Source organism: Hylobates moloch, unplaced genomic scaffold (genome assembly GCF_009828535.3).
Source record: "Hylobates moloch isolate HMO894 unplaced genomic scaffold, HMol_V3 SCAFFOLD_8, whole genome shotgun sequence".
Taxonomy (NCBI): Eukaryota; Metazoa; Chordata; class Mammalia; order Primates; family Hylobatidae; genus Hylobates; species Hylobates moloch.
Genome location: NW_026652283.1, coordinates 25,406,341 through 25,425,990, shown reverse-complemented (window position 1 = coordinate 25,425,990; position 19,650 = coordinate 25,406,341). Strand labels below are relative to the sequence as shown.

Below are 19,650 nucleotides of genomic sequence, written 5' to 3'. Positions count from 1 at the left end.
CAGCAAACCATAAAGTAACATTTATGGTTTGCTGAGGGTATGAGCCAAGGACAAACAGCTATATCATTATTACATACTTGCTCCATCTTTCCTTCTTATAATCTTTCTTTCTGCTATATCATCACTTACCTCATTTTGTCTTCTGCAGTTTGTTTTCTTTACCTTTAAAATATCAATGGATTCATTTAACATTTTTTTTTTTTTTTGCACTTACTATATGCCAGTCACTGTGCTGGGTATTGAGGAGATAAAGATTAAAAATATACTGTACCGTCCCCAAGGAGCTCATTGTTTATTGGAGACATGTAGTTAGAGGTATCATACAATAAGATAACAGCTTGAAGTATAATACAATACAATAACAGCATGTCAAAAATGGTGGGATCATAGGAGACCCTAAGCTTCTGGAGGATGGGTGAGCGTCGGGGTTTTTAGTTAAACATAAGTTCAGTGTAAGCCAAGAAAATAATAGTTTTTTAAAAGCCAAACCTGTAAATTTAGGCTATATTTTAGAAATAGAATGGGTATATGAAAACCATATAATCTGAAAAAAGTTGAGGAAACTGGTATGTTAATATTTCATATATGCTCAAAAAGAATATATTTTCTATTTTATGTGTGTCCATTAGATCAGGTTTGTTGATTATAGGCTTCAAAGCTTATATCCTTACAACTTTTGTCAGTTTGCCCTATCAGTAATTAAGAAGTGTGTTGAAATCTCCCACTAAGATAGTGTATTGTTAATTTCTCCCTGTAGTTTTGTAAATTATGTTTATTTTGAGGCTGTTACATATACATTTAGAACTCGTGTATCTTCTTAAAGCAGTGAAACATTTTTCATGATGTAATGGCTCTCTTTATTCTGAATAAAGCTTTTCTCTCTTTTTTTTTGATTTTTCTGATATGTATATATAGATATCTATATCTATCTGTATATCTATCTGTCTATCTATATCTATATATAGATATAGATATCTCCTCTGCAGTTTGTTGAGAAACATTCCTAGGAGGAAATAGTCAGATATGTACATTAATTTAAAGAGACAGAGTCTCACTATGTGGCCCAGGCTGATCTTGAACTCCTGAGCTCAAATGCTCCTCCTGCCTCGGCCTCGCAAAGTGCTAGCATTACAGGCATGAGCCACCATGCCTGGCCTATTTGTCTGATATTATCACTGCTACTATACTTTTCTTTTTTAAAAATTATTTTTATTTTTTTTTTAGAGACAGGGTCTTGCTCTGTTGCCCAGGCTGGAGTGCAGCGACATGATCATAGCTGATTATAGCCTCCACTTCCCAGGCTCAACTGATCCTCCCTCCTCAGCCTTTGAGTAGCTGGGCCCACAGGTGCATGCAATATGCCAGGCTAATTTTTAAATTTGTTGTAGAGATAGGGTCTTGCTATGTTGCCCAGGCTGATCTTGAACTCCTTGCCTCAAGTGATCCTCTCACCTCAACTTCCCAAAGCACTAGGCTTACAGGCATAAGCTACCACCCCTGGCCCATACCTTCCTTTGGCTAGTATTTTCCTGCTTTGTTTTGTTCTGTCCTTATATTCTAGGTATGACTCTTGTAAATAGCCTATGGCTGGATTTTTTCATCCAACTACAAAATCTAGCTTTTTTTTTTTTTTAACATGAAGTATTTTTATTTTGTTAAATCCTTACAACAGTTTCATTTTGCAGATGAGAAAGCTGAGGCCCAGAGTTTAAACAATTTGTCCAAAGTTGTACAGTGAGTAACTGGCAAAGAGCTGGGATCTGCAGTCTGACTTTTGGGACATGTACAACCAATACTAGAGTTTATTATCTCTATTGTCCAGAGGAAAAACTAGGGGTGTCTTAAAATCTCTTGACATCTCTAGTTAGTACCTGATAACTGAGAGAGAGGTCAGGGCCTGAGAACCAATGATACAAAGACCCAGAGGGATCTATTTTGATTCTTCTTCATTTGAGTAGAGAGAGACAGGCATCCTCCAAAGCAAACCCAACCCTAGGGTGACATCAAGGAAGGTAGCAGTAGGTGGTATGATCAGCATCTTGGTTCCAGGCATAATGCCAATCATATCATATCTATCATCATCCTTATGGAGGAACCGAAGCCCAGAGAGGTGAAATGATGACGGCAGTCCTGATGCAAATTTTCCTTCTGGCTCCTGTTGTTTCAAGGTATGCATCTCCCATGCTGAAGGTTAAATGGGGGTCATTTGTCAACAAATTTTGGGGGTTGGTTCTCTCTGCCATGTTTGCAGCCAGTCCCAGGTTGGAATGTTCTGGGCATGAAATATCCGTTCAGTGGCCATCCCTGATGCATCGTCCACGTCCATGCCTTGGTCAGTGGCTACTTTGCCCAGCTGCCTGGCAATGGGGGCCGGGGGCAGGACCTCCTGGGCCAGTGCTTGTGCCCAGTGGTAGGCGACATCACCCTCCTCGTTTTAGGCCACAGCATGATTCACCAGCCCCAGTGCCCGCTCAGTCGTCGGCCTGTGAAGATGAGCTCCTCCACCAGGGCCACCCCCAGGCAGCGTGGCAGCCTGTGAGTGCCTCCTGTCCCTGGGAGGAGCCCTCGAGTGGTCTCTCAATCAGTCCCATGACTTTCGAGGAAGCTGCCACTTGGAGGTCGCAGGCCAGGGCAAGCTCCAGGCCTTCACCCAAAGTGAACCCATCCATAACCACAATGGCTGTGGATGCTAACTATATATGCATGGTAACCTTCTCATCCAGCCCTTTATATATCTTAACCTTCTTTTGTATCTTCTCTATCCTTGTTGTCCTGTGCTTCATTCCAAGAAATTATTAAAACCTTTCCTCTAAGATATTAATTAGCTGTGTCTGATTTACTGTCTTCAATCCATCTACTTATTCAATAATTATTTTTCATTCCTAGGAATTCTTTACTAAATCTATCTGGCCATATTTTTTAAAGTGATAGGGTCTTGCTATGTTGCCCAGGCTCAACTCAAACTCCTGGGCTCAAGCAATCCCCCTGCCTCAGCCTCCCAAGTAGCTGGGACTACAGGGGTGTACCACCATGCCAGGCTATCTGACCATTTTTGATGTGTTCTTCCTCCTTGCCCTTTTTATAAAATTTATCTTCCATTTCTTTAAACATTTCATAATAGTTATTTTATATTTTTTAGTTGATAATTACAATATTTGTTGTTTTTGGTGACTCATGCATAGTAACTTATTTCCTTGTCTTATTAGTAATTTTTAAAATATTTGAGTTCATATTTCTTTGAATTTAGTCTGTAGTATATCAAGTATAAAACTTTTTTTTTGGTCTTTTTTTTTGAATGGAAAGTTTTTTCTTGATCACAACTGTAAATTCTGGACAAAATATAAAAAACAACTATGTGTAGGCACTGGAGAGTGACCAAAAGCAGACAGAAACCTGGGGTGGGGGAGGTGTCTGTACTTGGAAGAAGAGAGTGAGACTAGGTGGGTTTCTGATTTGTATGGCCTGTTTTCCTGAGAGCACCTGCAAATTGGTGTCAACCAGGTGGTGAAAACTCAGATAGGAATGACAGTGTGGTGGTGGTAAAGATCTGGACCTGAACTTGTCTAGTGAGTCACTTTTACTAGCACCAATGATTTTCTGGCTCTTTGCAGGTGATTGAGAACTGGCAGTAGTTAAGGTCAGCTCAGCCACCACTAAATAATTGACCTCAACTGGTAGAGATGCCTGTTCATATTCTGAGAAAAGTACTTTGCAGATGCTTTGACTTTCATGAGAACTGTAATGGACAAGCTAGGACAAAATGCTTCACAAACTGACCTGCAATAACACTGGGTTCAAAGAGGTTGAGGAGGCAGGGTCAAGAGGATCAAGAAAAGGAAGTTATTTTAGATGGAGAAAGAGAAGCCCAGAAGAAGAAGTCACGATGATTTTTCTTTGGCTGGATTAGGACTGTAAGCTTTCAAAATATACGGGCAAATCCTCTCTGAAATCATTGTCAGATAGATGTGTTTCTCTTTGAAAGGCTATGCGTAACTCTTTTAGTAGTTTTTCCCCCTGGTTTCACCAGTACTGATACTCTGAAGATAATCGCTTCACAAGATGATGGCTTCTTGCAGTGCTTTATAAAAAGATTAATATGTTAGAAACAGCATTCTCCTTGTAGTCATGTGATACCCATATTTTAAAAAGGTAGTTAATAGTTAAATCATTTGGTCAGGGTGATAGCATTCATCAAAAAATTTTAAATATATTCATCCCGTATTTTTAGTAGTACTTCAAAGTTTAGTGTTTATACTGTAATTTATGTGTGGGTATAGGTTAATTATGTCTTTCATGGAAAAATAAGTGGGAACATTTTGAATACCTAAGAGCAAGCACAATTCTAACTCTGAGTGAAACCAGTTTTAGAAATACTGGCAGCAACAAACCTATGCTTGATTGAAAACTTATATATGGAATTAAACATACTTTTAATATTTAAACCAAAATATGTGTTAGTCAAGAACATTATTGAAATTAGACATGTCTAAAAAGAGGAGATAATGCTAAATTTATTTGTTTAAATTTAAAAAAAAATAAAACCACACATTTCAAATGGCAAACAAGCGTGCACTTAACTCCTCTTGTCATCTTAGACAGGCAAAATATGAGTGTAGCCGTGAGTGAATGTGGCATGTTGCATCTGTTTTGCATTTATAAGTTAGAAAACATTTTGGCGGAAAGTTTTGCGATGAAATTACTTCCTTCTTTGAATGATTTGAATTATTTATGGCCTTGTACAGGAGTGTCCATAGGACCTGTCAGATATAAGGTGGAAAACTGGACATTTGTAGAAACTTCTATTTCTGGTTAAGTTATTCTGGATTATGAGAAGAATTAATTACCACACAAACATGAATTAACATCCTTGGGATCGACTTCTTATTTGGGCAACTTGAGTGTTGGCTAAGTTAAAAAATGTACATATTACTAAATGGCAAGATATTACATTTTAAAAATAATGTGTTCTAAGACTATGGTGAGTGAATGGAACAAAACCACTTAGTACTGGTATTTAGCTTGTAATGATAAAATAATTTTAAGCTTCTGAAAAATAGATGCTAAACACTTAAACTTTCAAACTACAATGTATAAATTATGATACATGTCAGAGGGTGCTAGTGAAGGGTGATAAGCCAACTCTAGTCACAAAGCAGGAGCAGAGAAACAAGAAACCACAGAAATACGAGGAACGTGTGGGAACACAGCTGCCCCATTTAAAAAATGCGGCACAGTGAGGTTCAGTAACTAGCATAAACACAGCTGGTCAAGGATGAGAAGTCAGGTTTTTTTCTTCTCTTCTGCTGCTTCTAAATGCAGGTGAAGGAGGGAGTTGAATGACGTGCCAGGGTTGTGGGGGCCTGTGGTAGATTGGTGGGGTGGAGGGACAGTTTAGGTGAGAAGCCTCCCTCTCTGAGGGAGAAATTCATGTAGTCAAGCAGAGTGAAAATTCCAGCGTTGGGGGATCAAGTTATTTGTGATAAAGTTCTGAAAGTTCTTTTAAAGACAATTCTGCTGGGCGCAGTGGCTCATGCCTGTAATCCCAGCACTTTGGGAGGCTGAGGTGGGCGGATCACCAGAGGTCAGGAGTTCGAGACCAGCCTGACCAATGTGATGAAACCCCATCTCTACTAAAAATACAAAAATTAGCTGGATGTGGTGGCGTGCGCCTGTAATCCCAGCTACTCGGAGGCTGAGACAGGAGAGTCACGTGAATCTGGGAGGCAGAGGTTGCAGTGAGCTGAGATTGCACCATTGCACTCCAGCCTGGGCAACAAGAGCAAAACTCCATCTCAAAAAAAAAAAAAAAAAAAAGACAATTCCATGATGCTTATGAACCTATCCACCATCTTAACCCCCTCTCTAGTAAAAGCTTTTAGTAATGTCAATTGTGGATGCCCCACCTTCTCTCTTTCCCCAAATTCATTTTATTTAAATGCATTTCAGAGCCATTTTGTTAGAAATGAACTATATCACTTAGTGGTAAATGAATCAGATATATGTTGTAAACAAACATCAGGAAAATAATATGCTGATTTTATAATATATTCCAGATGGAAATAGCATTTATGGCTTAATCAGAGAAGAGATACAACTAATATTTTGTCAGTTATGTGGCATTTTCTTTGTAGTTGTTGGAATAATGAGGGACTGGAGACAAAGGAATTATTTGCTTTCTTTTAGAAATCTATTTAAAAATCTGATAGCCACATATTTTATACATTAATTTTTTATACCCCATGTGTATTCCTAAAGTATATGCTGTTTAGTATAGCCTATATATGCATCTGTATAATGGAATTATATAACATTCATTATTTTTGGACTTACTTTTTTTAAAGCTCAACTTTATGTTTTTGAGATTTTTAGTGTCGTTGCATGCAGTACAATTTATTCATTTTTTTTGGTAGTTTTCTGTTGTATGAAATTATTCCTTTAGTCGTACCTTTTGATTTTTTTTTTGAGACAGAGTCTCGTTCTGTTGCCCAGGCTGGAGGGCAGTGGCGCGATCTCAGCTCACTGCAACCTCCACCTCCCTGGTTCAAGCAATTTCCCTTCCTCAGCCTCCCGAGTAGCTGGGATTACAGGTGCGTGCCACCATGCCCAGCTAATTTTTTTTTGTATTTTTAGTAGAGACGGGGTTTCACCATGTTGGCCAGACTGGGCTCGAACTCCTGACCTCAGGCAATCCACCCACCTCAGCCTCCCAAAGTGCTGGGATTACAGGTGTGAGCTACCACGCCCGGCCTAGTCATAACTTCTTTATCCATGTTACTATTGATGAAAATTTTGGTTTCTTTCAGTTGTTGCTATCATAAACAGTTTTGCCACGAACACTCTTGTTCGTACGTGTCTTCAGATGCAAGTTTGTAAGATTTCTGTAGAGCATATATGTGTCTAGAAATAGAAATGGTGAATGGAAGGGCATGCCCGTGTTCAACTTTTAAATGCCACATTTTTTCCAAATTGCTTTTTCTCATTTCTACTCTCTAAAGCAGTGAATGAAAATTTGCATTCATTCAAAACCTTACAAACATTTCAATTTTTTTCTTACCTTACTTTTTACCAATTTGTTGGATATGTAGTAAGATTTTAATTTGACTTAAATTTTTTTCTGATTACAAATGAAGTTGAACATTTTATTGGACTTCTAAAAGATATTAGTGTTTCCTCAGGCTTATTTGTGGGTTATTTTGCATTTTTCTGTTTGGTTGTCTTTTTCTTATTGATTCTTAGACATTCCTTATAAATTTCTGATACTAAGCCTTTGTAGCAAATATATTCTAGTTTGTAACTTGTGTGTTAAGGGATGCCGTTAGTATTTATGGTTTCTTTGTATGAACGAGAAAAAAGGCTTCTGTTGGCTGTTCTCTTGTGCAAACATACCATTACTTCTGGGCAGATGCAGCTTGTGCCACTGTATATGGCTTCAACAGTGGAACACAGATAACATTTCAGAACTGATTTTGTGTGCTGCCACCTTTTTTTTTTTGGAAACAGAGTCTTGCTCTGTTGCCCAAGCTGGAGTGCAGTGGCATGATCTGGGCTCACTGCAACCTCCGCCTCCTGGGTTTAAGCGATTCTCCTGCCTCAGTCTCCAGAGTAGCTGGGATTACAGGTGTGTGCCACCACGCCCTGCTAATTTTTGTATTTTTTTGTAGCGATAGGGTTTCGCCATATTGACCATGCTGGTCTTGAACTCCTGACCTCAGGTGATCTGCCCACCTCAGCCTCCTAAAGTGCTGGGATTACAGGCCTGAACCACCATGCCTGGATGCTACCACCCTTTTTATAATATGCTTGTACAAATGCACAAGCATAGCAATGGCCCTGTGACTCTTCTGTGTCTTTATATTGTCCTTGGGTGGATGGAAGTCTTACTTTTAATGTAGGCGAACTTACCGGTCTTTTACGTTTTGTCCTTTATATTGTCTATATTGTCCTTAGGTGGATGGAAGTCTTACTTTTAATGTAGACAAACTTATTGGTCTTTTATGTTTTGTCCTTTTTGTTTAGTCTGGCTTAAAAAATTTTTTCTACTCTCCTATTCATAAATGTCATCATCCATGTATTCTACACGTTTTATAGTTTTACTTATCACATTAGAGGCTTTAATTCATGTGGTATTAACTTTTTATGTGAAGAAGGGATTATGTCATTTTTCCCCAAATAGACAACTGATTATCCTAACATCATTTAATAGTTCATCCTTTCCTTACCTTAATGTGTTTTGGTGTTGAGTTTCTAGATATGGCACAAATCAGGAAGGCATTATGCAAATTAATGATGTTTATAAAATACTTCAGTATATAATTGTGCTTTCTAATTGTAGATACTATAAGAATGGAATTATAGAATTATGAGATGCCAAAGCTGGAATGGACATCGATGAAAGTCAGTTAGCATTTCAGTAAAAAATACTGGAGTGTCTACTACATCTCCATTATTTTACCATGCATGTATACTTGGAAAGCAGAGTATGTGGATATATAAGAGAATACAAGTTCAGCCTGGTAGAACAGAAGGAGGGAGCCAAGTCTTTGGTCTTGTAGATCTGGGTCCAAATCTTGGCTTTGCTCTTGAGCTGTCATCTCCACCATATCATTTGATCTCTCTAACCTGCAAAAGAAAAATATTTTACAAAATTGTTTGGAAATTAGTAATTACATTTATAAACATATAGAGCAGTACTTGGCATGCAATCAGTGATTGATAGATTATAGTTGTTATTTGGTTGGGAAGATAAGACTAATGTGTATGTCATACTTATATCTTGTAAACTAGAAGATACTCTAAAATTGCTATGGGGATTCAGAGAAGAATATCTCATCATGGGGAATATAGCTTCAGTGAAGAAATGAAACTTGAAGATGTGTTCAAAGGATGGATTTCAGTTAATTTCTGTAGATTGAAGCCAGGTTGGATGGATGGATTTCATTTATATTTCTGGACATGGACAGCAGTAGAGTGTCTTAAACAACAAAAACCTAGAAAATAGATAAGAAAACGATGCATTTTCTCTTGACTGTTGGCATTTGTGAAAATAATTAATAGTATACTTTATTTTTGACAAAGCATCAGTGGACTTGAATTTAACGCATAAACATAACTTTTTCATGTAGATATTATACTTCTCACAGAATTTTTAAGACTCTTGTTATGTCCAGTTAAAATTCCATTCACATTTACAAAATTCGTACTTATGTATAAAATCAAAGTAGCTATTAAATTTTCCTTATACTTTCGAAGATCTAATTGTTGAGTGATTTTTTTCTTGTAAGTAATGTTGAACAAATAATTTACAGTTATGACCTTATGAAGAGAAGATAGGTAGGAAAAACAGGTTTTATGTTAGATGAGTTTTAGTAAAAAATTGAGAATTTTAGGCTATTGCTGTAATTGTCTGTTTGGCTTATTCACTAGTTAGTTCTAAGAAAAATAAATGTAACCCATTAAGATGTGCACTGATGGATTGGATTGAAAGGTGCTACCTGAGATATTGTTTTTTAGAGCAGGCTCTCTTGGCCTTTTTCAGGATATGACATTTTTGATAATTTTCTGGGACATACCTACATAGGGAATATTTCCAAATCTCTCTTCCGTCTCCTATTAGTCAACTGTTTATTGCTTCTAGTTATTTTATTGTTTATGCTAACTACCAAAAATAGCATCACTGATTTTAAATGTCACTTTAATCATTCATCAATTAATTATTTAGCACCGTCTATATTTTAAGCATAATGCTTAAAGATGGCCCTATAATGGTGAGTAAGACAGAAATGGACTGACTCTCTTGGAGCTTATAATGATGTTGCATATATATATATATATATGAAATTATAAAATTATACTGGGCTGTGGTACAGTCTATTGGTAGAGGATAGCCTAGAGTATTGTGGGAGTGCAGAGCAGATCCTCCTACTCAATTTAAAGAGGGTTAGAAAACTTTTTGAAACACACAGTCCTCATCCCCAGAAAGTTTTATTCTAATAGGTCTGGACAAAGGAAAGATTTTTGGGGGGGTTATCCTTATTATTTTTAACTCCCCAAATGATTCAGCCAAATTTGGGGAACACTGATCATGAGTGGTTAAAATGGGCAAAATCATGACATGGTCTAAATGAGTTAACTAGGGATGGAATAGATCAATGTTTTTCAGATGATTTTCTTCTCGTAGACCAAAGGTCAATCTTTATATTTATCCCTGTTTGGTTGTAAATTCTGGTCCTTAGGTTATAAAAGTTAACTGCCCTACTGGTGGGTGGGAGAACCTGGCTTATCAGTGGTACACATGAAAAGGACCTGGAATTATTGTTTACTATAAACCCAATGAAAGTCAGAGGGGAACCTTAACTGCCACAGGAGCTACTAAAATTGTAGGATGCATTTCTGTAAGTTTAGTATCAGAAAGAAGGAGGTAATAGTCCTCTGTACTCTGCTCTCGTTGGGGCGCATCTAGACTCATGTGGATAGTCTCAAGGATCACAGGTGAGGGGATGCTGGCACTTGGGGTATATGAAGGATGTTGAACTCCTGGTAAATATCCACATGGAGAAGCACTGGAGAGAAATCAGCTTGCTCATCTCAGAAAAAGAAAACTTAGTCTATATAGTCCCAGAAGAAAGAACTGGGAACAAAGAGGGAGAGTTAATTGGGAAGCCAACATCATTTATTCACTGACTCATGTATTTATTTAACAAATATTTATTTAGTATCTATTGCACCTCATTCTAGTAGATGCCAAGGATATAATGGTAAACAAGATGGATTCAATCTCTGAGTTCATGGAGCTTAAAGTTTATTGGAAGGCTGAAGACAATTAGGCAAGTAGATAGAAGAAAATATAGTAAGTACTGGGAAAGATAAGGTACTGTTTCATCTCCATATAAAACACATTTCTAATATTAGGGCTGTCCAAATGATGGTAAATGGTAAATACATTGGCCTTGGAAGTATTCAAGAAGAGGCTGTTGGGGATATTGTAGAAGTTGTTCCAGGATTTTGGCATTAAAAGTCAGACAGGATTCCAATTACCATTAAAATCCTGTTTGACTTTTAATGCCAGTGATCATATATGTCTTGTAACAGATTCAGACTCCTTGCTTCTTCTTGTCCTTTCCTTCCTTCCATTCTCTTCAAATTCAGTTCCAATTCTTTAAGTTTTCAGGATGAAATGACTGCCTTTGTGATTTTCACAGACGTTTTTGTGTAAGAAATGGGACAAATTTTTAGAACTGAAATCACTCTTAATTATTATGTTTTTATCTGGGCTATCAGATAATTGAGGATAGATATTAGTGTTCACATAAATACACTGTCATCTGATTTATAGCTTCAGTTCCCATTCCTCTTGATGGCTGATCCACACAGGCGGGGACTCAGTGACATTCATAGAAGTCTGTATTTTTGTGGGAATGCACAGGTACAAGGAATGAATAGAATGTCAGTGTCATTTGTAATTTTTACATTATGTAATTTTTATGTGCTCTAAATAAGACTATGATTTTTTGTTCATTGTATTTGAATTCTTAACATGTCTTAACCAATTAGAAAAGCTGACCTTTCCCTCACAGCACTTTTATTTACATCTTATGTTGTAATATTATCAGAACTATTAGAGCCTTTCAGATTCAATGTTACAGGCTGAAGTTGGACATTGTGGAAGTTTGGGTTTGCTTTCTCTTGACCCAATGTGACTTCCTGTTTCTAATAAATCAGTTTTTAGAGACTCTTAAAAGGAATTTCTTGCATGCCTGGCAGCTCTTGTAAAACCACATTTTAGTAAACCAGTGCGAATGAAGGATATATTAAAAAAATCAAAGAACTGTATTTCTTGACCAAATCAGCATTTTGTTTTGTGGAAACTGGATTCCACAGAAAAATCTGTTGATTTAGGAAGTGTCTGCTTCCAGTAACTAGATAAACTGGGAAGCAAAAGTTTCATTTTGATTAAGTCAGTCATCCTAGTTCAACTCCTGTGCTGGAGTTGATGCATGCTAGTGAGTCTGGTTAATACTTCTTTTTTTTTTTTAAACCACAAGGTTGCAATTTGGGCATCTCCCTTTAAATGAATTCATATACATGTAATTAATTAACATGCATTCTCACAATATTCTGGAAAAAAACCTGGGTGTTCCCACCACGTAACCAATGGAGAAATGAACGTTAGTGAGTCTGGTATTAAGGGATCTTTCTCTTTGAACAAGAGATTCATGTCTCCTGGCTCTCAGTTCAGAGATTCAGCTTCTCTGTCTTGAAATTGTCCTACAAATTGTCTTCTCATAGATATTTTAATAGAGATTAAACATGTTGTTGCAGCTACAAAGGCAGTTTATTCATTTGACTTATATTTGTTGAGTACTTGTTGTGTGTCAGGCACTCTTCTAGAAGCAGAGAACATGTGAAGACACAGGGTTCTTGATTTTATTTGGCCATTAAATGGAAACTGCCAGAAGTTGTAGTAGGTACTTTAAAAATACTAAGTCATTTAATCTAACAATACAGTGAGGTAGATGTTTTTATCCTTACTGTTTGGGTATAAAGAAGGAGGCCTGAAGTCACCTAGCTAGTAAGTGGCCAAGCCAGAGATTGAATGCAGGCCAGGAAGGCATAACCACCTACTCTATGGGCACTCCAGAAGCCTGATCTCATAAGCTTACACATTCCCTGTAAAACATACATACACACAGGGGAAAAAAAAGATGCGGGAAAATAAAAACTGTGGGTAATCTGGCCGGGCGCGGTGGCTCACGCTTGTAATCCCAGCACTTTGGGAGGCCGAGGCGGGCGGATCATGAGGTCAGGAGATCGAGACCACGGTGAAACCCCGTCTCTACTAAAAAAAAAATACAAAAAATTAGCCGGACGTGGTGGCGGGCGCCTGTAGTCCCAGCTACTCGGAGAGGCTGAGGCAAGAGAATGGCATGAACCCGGGAGGCGGAGCTTGCAGTGAGCCGAGATCGTGCCCCTGCACTCCAGCCTGGGCGACAGAGCGAGACTCCGTCTCAAAAAAAAAAAAAAAAACTGTGGGTAATCTGACCACTCTTAATATTTTGCTGTGTTCCATTCCTTATATATGTATGTGTAGAAGTGTGTGTGTGTGTGTGTGTGTGTGTGTGTGTGTGTGTAAGCATATATGTATCTTATTGATTGGTTACCACTACATTCACAACCTACTGTAAACATTTTGCAGGCCAGTGCATTTTGTTTAATGTAGTTTTAAACAGCTCTGCAGTGTTCCATGTCGTGAGTTATCTAACTAGTTTCCTACCTCTTAACAAATGTTTCCAATGTTTCAATTTCGTAAACCAGGCTTTAATTAATATCTCTACAACCAAATCTTTTTACAGACCCATGATTGTTAAAAAGTTACTTAGTGAAGAAAGGTATTAAAACTTTTGGTAAATATTTATGCAATATCCATGTGCAGTTTATGGTTTATGAATATGACAAGGATGTTAACAATGTAAACATGCTTTTCCCTCTAGGTTAGTGGATGACAGATGTGTGGTGCACCCAGAGGCCGGGGACCTTGCCAACCCTCCCAAGAAGTTCAGAGGTAAGAAATACATGTTTTTTTTTATTGTGTGAGCTAAGAGGAAGGATTGTTTTTGTGTCTTAAAGTAAGTAATGTTAAAACTTTATTCAATGTGAAACTTTCAGATATAAATATGTTCACTGAAAATTCTTTCAACAACTTTTCCATTGTTTTTCTTTTACATGTTGAGGGATTTACAATGAAAGAATAGTTTTAATTTTTGTTTTGCCAGACAATGGTCTATCTGTTAAAAGGAAATCTTGGTAATTAACTGTGAAAGGCTACTTGTCAAGCCAGTAAATGCAGCTGAATGGTATTTATTTATATACTTCTCTGACAGTTATAAATGTTATAGTGTTGCATTGTTACCTTTTAAATTTATCTTTGTAAACTCTCCAGGCGTGTGGCAATGATGTGTTAGCTTACTTTTTAAAATAGCAATTTGATGGTGTGTAATAACTGACAATTGTCTTAGAACTCCTAAGTATAATTTTAGAAATAGCTTGATAATTTCCTCAAATGAAAAATTGATCCTAGTAAGAGATTGATTATAACTCAACTCTTACAAAAGAAGGATTAATGGAATCTACAGAGAATCACAGAAAGCTAAAACTAGTCATTAAAAGCTTGCCCAAATCAATTTCATAATTGGTACATAATTATAATAATAAAAATAATTTTAAAATGGCATTTATTTTGAACAGTATATAACCATTCATTCTCATAATGGTGAAAAACGGCCTTAATAAAGGATTAAAAGCTGGAGAGAGATGGAGGGATTCTCAGAGCCACCAGCCCAAGTGAAGATTGCTGCTTACTGCATTGGAAAAGGGAGACAGCATTGGGTTAATGTTTACCATGTTTTACTCTCTGGGATAGGAATTTTATTTACAATATCTCTTAGGGGAATATTTTATTTGCTTCATTTTCTCTGGACTGAGATCCTTGCAGAGAAACTGACATGCACAAAAAATGTCCTTTGAGTTAAACTGGTCACTTTATAAGAGATCCAGATTTCTCCCCAAGTAGAGAAATTTGCGTAAGACAGAATGTGGAAGACAACCTACCCATTGGAAACACCTGCAAAATCACTCAGTAGGGATACTCTCCTAACCCCGGGCAAGTGAGGTCTTCTTGCAGTAAATAGTTTCCACTGACGATGGACTTAGAATGAAGCTACCTTGAGGGGACACGTAGGCTACTAGTATTCAGGAACAACCTGCCAGAGACAATGCAGGAAGTATGTGTGAAATGACCCAAAAGATAAGAGGGTAGAGAAACGCTAATGGAAGGACAGAGGGTGTGAATAAAGGTAGATTCTGAAAAGAATGAGCTACACATTGTGTAAAGATGAGGGGAGAATTAGGGCTCTGGAGGAGAGATCTGAGGAAACCACCCAGAATGTAGCACAGAGAGATACAAAGAAGAAGAATTTGGGTGAGTCATGAAAAGCTTGGAGGACAGGCTGAGAAGGTCCCGCAGTGTCTAACTGAATTCTAGAAGAAAGGCTAGGGAGACTGGGATAGAGGCCATATGTGGAGGAATGTGGGTGAGAACTTGCTAAACTGAGGAGAAACACTCTTCCCCAGGTGGAAGAGGCACACTGAGTTCAGAGTAGTGATGGTAAATACAACCACATCCACCACTAGACACTCTTTGGTGAACTATAGGGTACTAAAGACAAAGAGAAAAATTCTAAAAGCAAACTGGGACAAGTCTTTATTTGTAGCAGGAAAAAGCATGAGGTTCAGGTTTTGACTGTACTGCTTGCTGCCTATGTCATCTCAAGTAGGTCACCTACCTGCTTTGAGCCTCAGAGGACATCTGTCATTGGCTAATGGGAGTAGAAGTGGCTAATAACAAGAACAATGACTACCACACAACGTTTTGTGAGCCGTGAAATATTTCCAGAGAATAAATGTAAAAGCATTTTAAGTCATTATACAAATGGGCCGGGCACGGTAGCTCACGCCTGTAATCCCAGCACTTTGGGAGGCCGAGGCGGGTGGATCACCTGAGGTCGGGAGTTCGAGACCAGTCTGACCAAGATGGAGAAATCCTGTCTCTACTAAAAATGCAAAATTAGCCGGGCACAGTGGCTCATGCCTCTAATGCCAGCTACTCAGGAGGCTGAGGCAGGAGAATCACTTGAACTCGGGAGGCAGAGGTTGCAGTGAGCCGAGATCGTGCCATTGCACTCCAGCCTGGGCAACAAAAGCAAAACTCCATCAAAAAAAAAAAAAAAAAAAGGATGGTTACCTTATGATAGGCATAATGCATTTCTGTTAAACATATTTGACTCCACCCTTACATTACTGCCTCTTCAAGAGCAGGATTTTATTTTCTTTTTGTATTTTCCAGGCACAGTGCTCTGCCCATAGTCTCATAGTCTGTATCCCCCAAAGTAGCCATTAGGTACTTTTGGATGAGACACTCAAACTTCTTCTGGGATCATGTGACAAAACTTGGTTTCCAGGGGTGCCCACATTTCACAGGCATGAGCCTGGGCAGCCTTACTCTCTGTTGGTCAGGAAGAATTAATCTTTCAAAGATAAACATTTACGCTTCATGGGTGCCTTTCCTCTTTCCCTCTTTCAGTCCACAGTGAAGTAAATTGTTTTAAATTTGCAAAGATTATTTTAGAGTATCTAAGGGAACCTGGGGTAACAGCTCTGTACCCACTAGGTAATTATATGCTGATACTTGGTCTCGTATTATTCACTAGGCACTGGTTCAGAGCATGAATCACTTTTTCAGACACTCCATCCTTCTAGTGAAAGGCTGGCTTTTCCTGTAATCCAGTCATTGAGGTCATTATCCTTGCTGGTTTACTCTCATTTTCTACCTCCAGTTTTAGACTAACTCATTTATCTTACTACAATCATCATTGGAAAAGGAGGGTTCTTTCCTATTGGGAACTCAGGGTTCTGTCTTATCTTAAAGCTCCAGCCTTTCTCCCATGATGCATCGTTTATGCAGCTGGAGTCCCAGAGAATTCCCTGAGCTGGGCTTGCCTCTGCCCTGGCCTTCTTAACAGCCAAGAGCAGACAGTGCCTGACCAAATGCCTCATCCTTTTGCATAGCTTGTCTTTACGGCTCTTGCCTTAGGCCATTCTCTGCATGAATATATTTCCCCCATTTTTTTTTGGCTTTAAAAGCCATTGCTGTTTCATAGATTTGCCTCCCAGAATCACCATCCCAGCATTTCCAGACTCCCCTGCCAAGTTTCCAGAGCACCCTCCCTTATTGTTACTTTTTAGATAAGGTGAAGAAACAATAGCATATCAACAGTTCAGCTGCACCTCAGTTCCTCTTGCCTCAGCCAGACAAATGATATTCTCAAATTAATTTTAAAAGATTTTTGTTTTTCATACTCATGCTATGATTTGTTCAAGTGAATCATAGCATTTTAGAGTGGGTAGGCGATTAAAAGTAAATCTAGTACAACTCCTCCAATGTTTTTGACTGTGGCAACCAAGTTCCACAGTGAAATGTTCTTTTGACTGTGTCGCATTACCTCACTTGTGAACAGAGGAAACTAAGTTTTACCAAATAAACAATTTCCAAAGAGTTATTTCAAACCTGGTGGACAGCCATTTTTCGATAGAAACCATACAATAGATTGATATTAACAGAAACATAGTAGCTTTTTCTTATGTGAGTAAAATTTCTTTAATGATCAAATATTCTCCATTTTTAAAAGAGAAACTGTTAACATTGGAATAAATGTAGCTGTACTGAAGAGTTGTGAAAACGTACATAGAATTCTCTTCCACTCTGTTTCCCCTGTTATTTGCATCTCACTGGGGACATTAGTCTAAACTAAGAATTTACCATTTGTACATTATTACTGACTGCATTCCAGACTTCAGTCATATTTCACCAGCTTTTCCACTGAAGTCCTTTTCCTGTTCCTGAACCCGTCCATGATCCTGTGTTGCATTTAGTCATTGTGTCTCCTTAGTTTGCTCTATTCTGTGACCCGGTCTTAGTCTTCCCTGGCTTTTCATGATCTTGATACTTTTAAAGAGTACTAGCTAGGTATTTTATAGAATGTGCCTTGTGTGTCTGTCTGATGCTTTTGTCATGGTTGGACTGGAGTTAAAATTTTGAAACTACCACAGAGGTTATGTGCTCTGTGGTAGTTGGTATTATATGAAGGCATGTAATACCAACAGAGTTCATCACGGGTCTTATTTTTTGATGTACAATTTAATCCTCTTCCCTTTAATAAGGGCAGTTATTTTAATTGATTTTGTATTCTTTTGCTTTTTCCTGTTCCTTTCTACCTTCTCCCCCTTCACTAGAAAACTCTTCTTAGTATTATTTTTCTAAAAGTCTGCGTATTGATATATGTGCCATTTCTATTAGGAGAAGTCAACTTAAATCAACTTAAAGAGAGGTTTATGTCCTTCTCTTACCATCAGGGTGATAAAACACAGAAGTAATGGAGAACCCAGGGACCATTTCCTGGAGGATGGAGGGAAGAGAAGATAGCCCCTTCTCTTGGTTGATTAGGTATTTCCCAGTGTTGGGCCATTTTGTCTTGAAGGTTCCAGTTCTGAGATTCTCTGAACATTTGTCACTTGACTATTTCATAATGTACCACGCCTACCGTGGGGCCACTTCTGGCAAGCAATAATCAGTTGTTTTGAAGTAATAAGTCAGAATGCTTCAGGAATTGGAACTAATATAGAGAATTTCATTGCTGTGCAATGAACACTAAAGCAGGTAGTAAAAATTAGGGACTTGGGAGAAAATGGAGAAAATCTTTTCTTTAACTCAGTTCCTTTTCTTCAAGTAATTCAGGGAAGGCCTTTTGAAAGCTGGGCCTAACCTTTTGCCTCTGATCATGGAGGTTACACACTCAAGTGTATAAACGAAAGTGTGTTCTTGCTAGGCAGTTGCTTTGACTTTTTATGGAGTCGAACATGTCAAGCTTGTCTAACAGTGATTCTGTGCTCTCAGCCCGTGATGAATACTTGCTCCACCCGCTTAACAATTGCCATATTGAATTTCTTCAGGTTTGGTGTTAGAATACTTTCAGTTGTTGTTGTCTTTGAAGACTGAAACTATTTCAGATTTGAAATCAACTAAGATTTATTGAACATGTAATACATGCTATACTGTACTTGAGACTTCCTGTGCATTATTGTTTAGTCATCGCATGAAGTAGAAGTTATTGCTATCCTAATTTTGCAGTGGAGAAAGTAAGTATAAAGAAGTTACGCAACCATCTTAAAGTTGCTGAGCTCCTTAGTGTTAAGACTGGGACTTAAACCAAGTTCTATGACTCTGGAGCTGTTTGTTTTAACCACTGTGCCATAGTATCTATTGAATTAGTCCCACCTATAAATTCTACCTGTTAGTCCTATAAAGCGACATTGATTGAATCTAATCCTTTTTCTACACAATAGCCCTTTAAGTGTTTGTTTAGAATGACCATATTCCTGTGGATCTTTTCTTCTAGTCTTCCTTTTTTTTTTTATTTAGTTCTTTTAACTGTTGCCAGGTACAAATTCTTTAGGGATTTTTCTGTCTTCATTATACTACTTTGTTTTATGGTTAGGCTCCTGTTTGTCAATTTAACTCTGAGCTGTGTAGAAAGAACTGAACATAGTGCATTTGAGTTTTGTCTAATGAGAACTCCTCTCATTTTTGGATGCCACACTTGCAACCTCTGTTAGCGTTCTCTAATAGGGACAGAAATAATAGGATATAGTTCTGTATAAGAGGATAATAGGATATAAAGGAGAGTTTATGTTATATACATGAGTTTATTAAGAACTAATAGGATCTCTCTCTCTCTCTCTCTCTCTCTCTCTCTCTCTCTATATATATATATATATATATATATATATATACAGGGGAGTATTAACTCACTTGATCACAAGGTCCCACAATAGGCCATCTGAGTCCCAAAGCTGAAGAACTTTGAGGGCAGGAGCATCCAGCACAGAAGAAGGATGTAGGCTGGGAGGCTAAGCCAGTCCGGCCTTTTCACATTTCTCTGCTGCTTTATGTTCTGGCTGTGCTGGCAGCTGATTAGATGGTGCCCACCCAGATTAAGGGTGGGTCAGCCTTTCCCAGCCCACTGACTCAGATGTTAATCT

At 38.1% G+C, this 19,650-nt stretch overlaps 1 protein-coding gene across 1 annotated transcript in view; it reads left to right on the top strand.

Annotated features, from left to right (window-relative positions):
• Positions 1-19,650, top strand: part of ITPR2 (inositol 1,4,5-trisphosphate receptor type 2) — a 509,412-nt gene that overhangs the window by 30,282 nt on the left and 459,480 nt on the right. Inside the window, exon 2 of the mRNA XM_032159871.2 lies at positions 13,488-13,558. Within this exon, the coding sequence (XP_032015762.1) occupies positions 13,488-13,558 (71 nt within the window). The remainder of the gene's footprint in view (positions 1-13,487; positions 13,559-19,650) is intronic.